Raw genomic sequence first — 9,187 nt, forward strand, 5'->3', positions numbered from 1 at the left:
ATTTTTTGGTGGTAGTGTTGTATTTTTTCCTTCTTTGGTATTTATTGGTGTGGGATTATCTATTCCCTGTATTTTCATGGGTGTATCTAACTTCCTTAGGTTGGATTTTTCCTTCTAGTGCTTTCTGTAGGGCTGGATTTGTGGATAGCTATTGTTTAAACCTGGTTTTATCATGGAATATTTTGATTACTCCATCTATGCTGATTGAGAGTTTTGCTGGGTATAATAGTCTGGGTTGGTATCCATGGTCTCTTATTGTCTGCATAACATCTGTCCAGGACCTTCTGGCTTTCAGAGTGTCCAATTAGAAGTTAGATGATATTCTGATTGCTCTGCCTTTATATGTTACTTGGCCTTTTTCCTTTGCAGCTCTTAATATTTTTTTCTTTATTCTGTATGTTTAGTGGTTTTATTATTATGTGGTGAGCTGACTTTTTTTTTTTTTGATCCAGTCTATTTGGTATTCTATAAGCTTCTTATGTCTTCATAGGCATTTCCTTCTTTAGGTTGGGAAAGTTTTCTTCTATGATTTTGTTGAATATATTTTCTGTGCCTTTGAGCTGGTATTCTTCTCGTTCTTCTATCCCTATTATTCTTAGGTTTGGTCTGTTCATGGTGTCCTAGATTTCCTGGACATTTTGTATTATGACTTTGTTGGCTTTAATGTTTCTTTGACTGATGAATCTATTTCTTCTATCATATCTTGAATGCCAGAGATTCTCTCTTCCACCTCTTGCATTCTGTTGGTTATGTTTGCATCTGTAGTTCTTGTTTGTTTACTCAGATTTTCCATTTCCTCAGTTTGTGTCTCCTTTATTGTCTCTATTTCAGTTTTCAAATCTTGAACTATTTCCTTCACCTGTTTAATTGCCTTTTCTTGGTTTTCTTGGCTTTCTTTAAGGGATTTATTGATTTCTTCCAATTTTTTATTTGTCTTTTCCTTGATTTCTTTAAGTCTTAATGTCATTTTTAAGGTTTATTTCTTCTGCTTCTTCTGGGTTGGGATGTTCAGGTCTTGCTAATGTAGAACCACTGGGTTCTGATGGTGCCATATTGGTCTTTATGTTGTTGACTGTGTTTTTGCACTGGCATCTACCCATCTCTTCCTCCACTCAGTGCAAGTGGTGTCTGTGTCTGAAGGAGCTTCTCTTGGTCCAATCAATACCCTTGGTCCACTCAGAGCTCTTGATCCAATCAGTGATGGTGGACTCTGTGTCTCAGGGAGCAGCTTTGGTCTCAGAGGGTGGATGGGCTTGAGGGGTGGGGTGGGGCTTGTAGGTTACAGGGCCTGGTGGGGGATGGTGGTAGTCTGCCTGTCTGCAGGAGACCTGCCTGCTGGCCTGAAACTGGGACTGCAATGGGTGGTAGTGTGGAGGCACAGGGTTATGCCCCTGGGCCCAAAGCCTAGAGGCTTGGGTGATTGGTTGTGAGAACAGAGACTCACCTTTTAGTCCAATCAGTGCTGGCGCACTCTGTCTCAGGGAGCAGCTGCAGTCTCAGGGGGTGGGGGGTGGGGTTGGGGGGTTGTCTGTATTAGACCATTTTTATGTTTTAATAAAGGACAGTGAAGCTGGTAGAATCAATGATTTGTAAATCATAGCTTTTATTTAAATAGTGAATACTTATAAATCAAGTATAAGATACAAGAATGAATCTGTTTTTCTCACATAAATTGGAAGTGATACATGCTTGTGTGTGTCTTTTGCTTCATTTTCGTAGGTACGTAGTCTTACAGAGAAAATGTATGTGACTATTTGGTTACTATATATAAAGTGAGAATGACAAAACCTCAAAAACCATCTATTTAAGTCTGCCCACTTTATATAGAAGAGCACTGAGTACAGAAAGAAGTGAATTGTACAGGATTTCACAATGAGTTGTTGCCTTACTTGGGATGTGTGGCTTCTTCTTCAGGCTCCCATTATGTGTGGGGCTTTCTTCCCAGTAATAAATCTTATATTTTATTTTATTTTTATGTGCATTTGTGTTTTTGCCATAGGTGTCAGGGTACCCTGAAACTGGAGTTACAGACAGGTGTGAGCTGCCATGTGGGTGCTTGGAATTGAACTTGGGTCCTCTGGAAGAACAGCCAGTGCTCTTAACCCCTGAGCCATCTCTCTAGCCCCATTTTTTTATATTTTATATTTCTAATAAATCTTAATTTGAAGGTAGTCAAATGGAGAAACTATCACTCAGAAGCAAATACTTAAATTTGATGTATTGCCCTCTAGAATTTTTTAACATTAATATACAGTGTTCTTTTCTTTTTCTATGAATATTTTTGATACTTTGCATTCTAATGTCAGAAGGTAAGGTCAATAAAATGGTTTGGTGGGTCAAAAAATAATAAATGCTTATAAATATACAAAATATTAGTTTGCTTTGAAAAAGATACTTATTAAACATTTTACAATATGCATTTGTCTTCTTCCCCCCTTTAGTTTCCAAGCATGCAGATGGGAAGGAAACAGAATCAGGAAAAAATACCCCTGAAAAAGGTACTGTGATAAAAATCTGTGACTATCATTCAATTTATTAAATTTTCAATTCTGTAAATAGTGATAGCTATAAAGGGGGAGGAGGTAGAGTTCTTTAAAGGCTGTAGATTTGTCCTGATAGGGTTTTTAGTTACTTCATGTTACTATAACAATTTATTATTTCTTCTTGTGATACTTACATCTCGGAAGTTATAAAAATTTAAAAGTAAATGATCCATATTCATTTTTATTATTTTAAAGATTTTATTTTAATTACAAAAATAATAGGTAATTTTTGTGGCAGAAATTCAGACAGCATATAGGCTTTCTTACCCCCACACAAGCCCAGTCAAAAGTAAAGACTATAAACATTTTTGACTATATCCTTTCACACTTGTTTCTTTGTATACATAAACATATTTAGACATCTCTCCTTTTAAAATATCTATAAACACTGTTCTACTGGGTGCTATTTTTTATTTTGTAATATATCACGGATGATTATTTTCCATCTCTATTCATTTTGATCTTCCTTTTGACTTTTAATGGGAACAGAACATTTTATAATTTGATTGCAACATAATTTGTTTCAATTACCAGCTTAATACTGATGGACATTTAAAATGTTTCCAATTTTTTCATTGCAAGCTGTGATGCCAAAAAAATTAAACATGTAAATTTCAGGGTAATTTAAGAACTGTTTCTTTAAAATGAGATAAATGCAGAGGAATATAAAAACATTGAATAAAGTAGTATGTACACTAGATATTTTGATAGAGACTATGAAATTATTCATTTAAAGCTCATCGTTATACACTTTAAAACATTTAGTTAAAAATAATTACTGGCTGGGCCATGGTGGCGAACGCCTTTAATCCCAGCACTCAGGAGGCAGAGGCAGGCGGATCTCTGTGAGTTGGAGGCCAACCTGGTGTCCAAAGCGAGTTCCAGGAAAGGCACAAAGCTACACAGAGAAACCCTGTCTCGAAAAAAAAAAATTACTGAAGATTGTATTGGCTATTTTTTGTTTTTTAACTCTTTCGGCTATTTGGGGTCCCTCTGCCCATCTCACAAATAAATACACAGAGGCATATTGTTTCTTATGAATGCCAGTCCTTAGCTTAGCTTGTTTTTAGCCAGCTCTTCTTAAATTATCCCGACTACCTTTTACCTCTGAGCTTTTATCTTTTTCTGTTCTATATACCTGTACTTCTTACTCCATGGTTTGCTGTGTAGTTGGGTGGCTGGCCCCTAGAGTCGTCCTCCTCCTCCTTCTCTTATCCCTTGATTTTCTCTTCCAAGATTTCTCCTCCTATTTATTCTCTCTGCCTGCCAGCCCTGCCTGTCCTTTCTCCTGCCTAGCTATTGGCTGTTCAGCTCTTTATTGGACCAATCAGGTGTTATAGACAGGCAAAGTAACGCAGCTTCACAGAGTTAAATATATGTAACATTAAAAATGCAACATATCTTTGCATCATTAAACAAATGTTCTACAGCATAAACAAATATAACACATCTTCAACTAATATTCCATGACAGAAGATCTAGTTGAATATAACTCCTCCAGTATTTTACCCAGTTTTCATGAAAATTTAAATAAGAATCGCAAGGTCACACAAATATCATCTTGACTGAACTCTTTAAACAAATAAATCAATAAGTAGTGTTTTCAGTTTTTGAAAAGAGCCACCATTAATCACTTTCATATGTACATATGAAGAACTTGATATAGAAAAGATTAAGCATGGTAGGACTACATTTATTGTCATGTAGTCATATTCATATACTCATGTAGATCGAAATACATCACCCCCCCTCTTTTTCTGTATTTTTGCTATTCCCCAAGTTTTCCAAAGTGAAAGTTTTGGTCTAAGTGGAAGTGGTGAATATATTCTGAAAGCCAATGAGTGAGATCAAAGCTAAATTCAGATAATGTCCTGGACTGAAAGAGATGGGCTCTTTTACGTCAGAGAAATATCTCTCAATTTTAGTTATTCTTTTTGAGATTTGGGGAAATATTATGAATTGTTCATTATAAAATTGTTTTTTTCTTTCATCAGGCAAAGGAAAAATTGATATTCAAGCTTATTTAAGTCAATGGCAAGATGAGCTTCTTAAAAAAGAAGAAAACATTAAAGATTTGCCAAGAATGAATCAGGTATAGAATTTTCCAAGTGAAAATTCTTAATTTTTTTTAATAATGTGAGTGCATGAAGCCCATGGTTCAGTCACCAATACCACAAAAGAAAGGGAAAGAACTTACATACTATTACAAAAATAGTTAAATAATCTAGAGGTTATCATTTCTATAAGATTCAGCTAATCATGAAAGGTGTGAACAAATTTTTTGAATTATTTTATACCTTAAACATTTAAATGTATTTAGCGTTTCTATAGAAAATCTTGTATATATGACATATCTCAACATTAAATATATACATGTATTAAGTAGTCAATTAAGTGCCTACCTGATGTCAAATTCATTGCTAGTGACTAAGAAATTACTGAGAGATTTCACTTTAATCCCCAATGATCTTGTATTTGACACTGCATAAGTGATACTAATGACTAGTGTAGACATTATTTAAATTGATCTCTTTCTTATACATTGCCCACATGTTCTTATAGTCTTAAAAGAAAGGCTCGTTGATGCAGATACTGAAGTTCCCTGGAACTTTACCAAAATGAAACTATCAAATAGCTTAGAGGATCTTAATGGACTCTCCAGTTTGAGAGTAAAATAAATGCTTTATAAAATACCCAATTTGGGATATTTATTCTAAAATCATTATAAATGAACAGAACTATAAAAGGAAGGAGTAAAGTATTTTACATTACATTTTATGCATCATATGATTTGTACTTGTTTTATGTACATACAAACTTGTGAAGTTGGTGACTGAATTCTTGCATTTGCATAACTTCTCTTAACTTTGTCCCATTATCTGCCTTTAAAAACAAAGGGCTTAAAAAAAAAAACAAAACCAAAAAAAACCAAAGGGCTTTCTGCACATCCAAAGGGCTTTCTTAGAGTTAGGTCCCGAAGTCATTCTTCCCCAATATTAACTCATCTTAGCTGAGTGTCCATTGTAACCCTTTGTTATCAAATGGAAGTCCTTAATCCTTTTCTTAAAATTGATTGATGAGAGTTACTGGATGAAAATATGGAAGTTTGCGCAATCAAAATTATTGCCCAACAGTAAATAATACTGCCAATTCAACAGCCAAGAATTAGTGTGGATATAATATTCTTCAATTTGACAATGTGTGAGAAGGCTTAAATGAAATGTTCTTCCATGGTTCATTCTTATCTTCCTAGAGCAAAGATGTATATCATGGAATTAGTCTTCAGTTCTATGGTGAAGGTTACATATTATAAATTTTATACAGGAGTTTATCCTTTTCTAATTTCCATTTACTAAGTCTAACGTTAAAATGTTATATTTCCAACTTGTGTCTTCTAGTCACAATTCATTCAGTTTTCAAAGACCCTGTATAATTTATTTCATGAGGACCCTGAAGAAGAGTCACTATATCAAGCCATTGCTATTGTTACCAACCTTTTGCTCAGGATGGAAGAAGTTGGAAGGAAACTCCATAGCCCCACATCATCAGCGAAAGGATTCTCCAGGACAGCCGGTGATTCTGGACCCAGTGAGGGGAATGCAGAGAGCAATGTGAAGAAAGATAATTCTTCTCCCAGGGAAGAACATCAGTGGTCTTTTGCATTCGAACAGATTCTTGCTTCCCTGTTAAATGAACCAGCCTTGGTGAGGTTTTTTGAGAGACCCTTAGATTTAAAAGCCAAGCTAGAGAATGTGAAAAGCTCCCAGTTAAGGTCTAGAACCAAGTTGTAAATCTCTGCCATTGTCAGGTTCCTGTACCATGAGCTTGATTCCTGGGAATACTTCTCAGGGATATACTGCATTACTTATGTGCTTGAAGGCAAAAAGAAAAAGAAAGAAAGATACTCAGAAGCACAATGATTCATTCCTTTGTATTAATTGAAGTTAAAAGGAAAACTCTCCCACTGTGTCACAAGATATACAGCTCAGTGGAACCACCAGAGGGCACCACCATATCACTTTAGTGAGTCAGTTTCAAATGTGTGCTGCTATTTCCAGATTGCTGCTTTTTCCAAAGGTGGTGATGTGTTTATTAGTAGTACTGTTATAACATATTGGTAAACTTGGTTTTTCAAATTGCCGCAGTCCTGTAAAAAACACATTAGAAAACTGGGCTTTAGAACTGTAGCCTTATCTAGGAAATTGCCCATTTAGGGCCTTGATTTCCAAGTTATGTAACTGGAAATTTATTAACTTTTAAAACTTAATTTTCTTCAATACAGTAATATATGATTTTTTAACGCAACTTCTGAATTCTCTATTCTTAAGGGATTCAGAGTTTGCTGGTTCACACTACTAACTCTGTTACTGATAAACACAAATCAAGAAGTCTAAATTCTGGGCTAATACAAAGATAAATTTCACTGGATTTAGACGTAAATAGAATAAAGTCAGCATTTTGAAAAGGTTAAGAAACAGTTCAGTTGACTCTATAGCTCTTTCATTTACAATCAATGGGGCATAGCTAAAGGGGCTTTAGAGGGCTGTTGTTTGTGCCATTTGTCGCAGAATGGCTTGTGATTGCTTGTGTCCCAGCCTTATATTTTGAATCTTCATCCCTTGTGTTTTAATTTATAGCAGGTGGTGTGGAACAGTCACACTAAGACTGAATTGCTTTATTAGTCTGCTGAGCACATGAAGTGTAGTTCACATGTTCTTACTAAGGTACTGTGTAGAGTTACTAAAAGGTTTGACTCTCTGACTTAGATGAGCAATTTTTACATACTTTATGCTTCTTCTAGGTCAGACATTACACGATAATCCATTTAAATATATATGGACTTTGATAGCACTTTAAAAAAATCAAACCACGTGGACCTGTCCTGTCTTCTGCCATTTCTAACAGGAGTAATTTATTAAGGAGTTGACTTAGGAGATGGGGCAGAAATCACCCTGAGGAGCTTCTCTCTTCACACTAGACTTTGATTTCAAGCCCTCTGACTTGGCTAGAAGCCAAAAAATGAAAGGGTAGACCTCCTTCATGGTGACCAAGGATGTCTCCCTGTCTGGGAAGGAACTGGTGTGATCAGCCTTGGGCAAGAATGTACTGTGAATACAACCTAGCACAGAGGGCTATGCCATGGAGCATAGATTCTTTTCAATGAAAAACACTTTTCAAGTTGAGTCTTTAAAAATTCCTAGGTTGGCTTTGGCCAAATACTGGTAGCATCTTTAAGATTTGCTTATGCTATCTTTTCAAGGAAATGACTACTTTAAAGAGATAATTTAGAACTAAGCCTTTCTGCTGTGATTCAGAATTTATTTGCTAAAATACATCCCAATTTTCAATCTTAGTTAATAGTTCATATGCGAACCGTCACATCTGCTATTATGTACTGATTGGTAAATTATACGACAATAGCTCTAGAAAAACATATGGCCCGTGCTTATATAAAAAGGCACTATTATGCACACTTTGTTGAATATTTTGTCAGGTGTATTTACAACAGATCCTTTCTTAAAGAATATGTTGTTAATTTTTGATATTATTTTAAAGTCAGAATAGTGAAGATTACTGAATATTGTATTTTAGCCTAGACTAATTAAAAATAATACTTAAAAGAGATTTTTGAGTTTCAAGAAGATTATAAATGAAGGTTGACAAGACAATGTATTTTCTGAGTCTGCAGGAGAGATAAGCTAAACACATGATAGTTTTGTAGCTGCTGCCTTGTTAAACAAATAACTTGTTCCTAATATTCAAAATATTTTGTTGTGTCAAACTGGACTAGTGCATTATGACTTTTACATTAAATGTTATAAAGTGACTTTGTCTTTATAAAACTATGTATGAAAATCTATTATATTAAATATGAAAATGTTTATTTAAAAGGTGAATGTCATTTATTATGAATTTTACTTGCACATAGCTAAAATATCATCGAGGGTGTCCTTTTTACATCAGTTTAGAGTCTAGCTGGAAGAAAATTAGAATTCATTCTCAATTAGCTTAGGCAAGAAACTGTTTATTACTGGGTATTAAGTGGCTTGTATCATCATTAGAATGACCAACTTAATGAAACTTTCAAAACTAAGATCCAAGGCCACAGCACTCCCAGGATGCCAGGAAAGTTGCTTATTCTTCTGTGATTAGGAAAATGCATACATTACTATTCCTGCTACCTCTGAAACCATGATCCATCTGCAAATCAATGCCAAGCTCCTTGCCCCTCAGCACCTGTGCACTCACGACTAAATTGCAGTAGGGCAGCCAAACATCTTCATAGTCATCTTCAGCAGCAGAGATGTTAGAAGCACAGGGTCCACCTTGCTTCTGCCACCCAAGTCTCAGAAGTCCAAAATCGTAATTGTAAAGGAATGTGGGAAATGTACTTTTAGCTTTTGAAGTACAGGAAACACTCAGACTGGAATAGATAGTGAGAACTGTGTGACCAACTTAGTGAAACTTTCAAAGGTTTTTTTTTTCTCTCCTTCTGTTGCTACATAATGAATTAGTACAATGCACATTTATTATTTCACCATTTTAGTATGTCACGACTAGGGTCTCAGCTTAGCTAGGTCCTCTGGGTAGGATTAAAAGGCTGTGACCAAGGTATAATCAAGACTGGTTCTCAGGTAAAGGTT

The 9,187-nt window shown here is 35.3% G+C and overlaps 1 protein-coding gene across 3 annotated transcripts in view; it reads left to right on the forward strand.

The window, feature by feature from the left end:
• Tbc1d8b (TBC1 domain family member 8B) overlaps window positions 1-8,385 on the forward strand; it is an 81,604-nt gene extending 73,219 nt beyond the window's left edge. For all 3 annotated transcript variants that reach the window (XM_036175239.1, XM_036175240.1, XM_036175241.1), the window contains 3 exons: window positions 2,442-2,498; window positions 4,538-4,635; window positions 5,942-8,385. In XM_036175239.1, the coding sequence (XP_036031132.1) occupies window positions 2,442-2,498; window positions 4,538-4,635; window positions 5,942-6,334 (548 nt within the window). In that variant the 3' untranslated portion in view covers window positions 6,335-8,385. The remainder of the gene's footprint in view (window positions 1-2,441; window positions 2,499-4,537; window positions 4,636-5,941) is intronic.
• Window positions 8,386-9,187: the final 802 nt, after the last annotated feature.

The sequence above is a fragment of the Onychomys torridus genome, chromosome X, assembly GCF_903995425.1.
Source record: "Onychomys torridus chromosome X, mOncTor1.1, whole genome shotgun sequence".
Taxonomy (NCBI): Eukaryota; Metazoa; Chordata; class Mammalia; order Rodentia; family Cricetidae; genus Onychomys; species Onychomys torridus.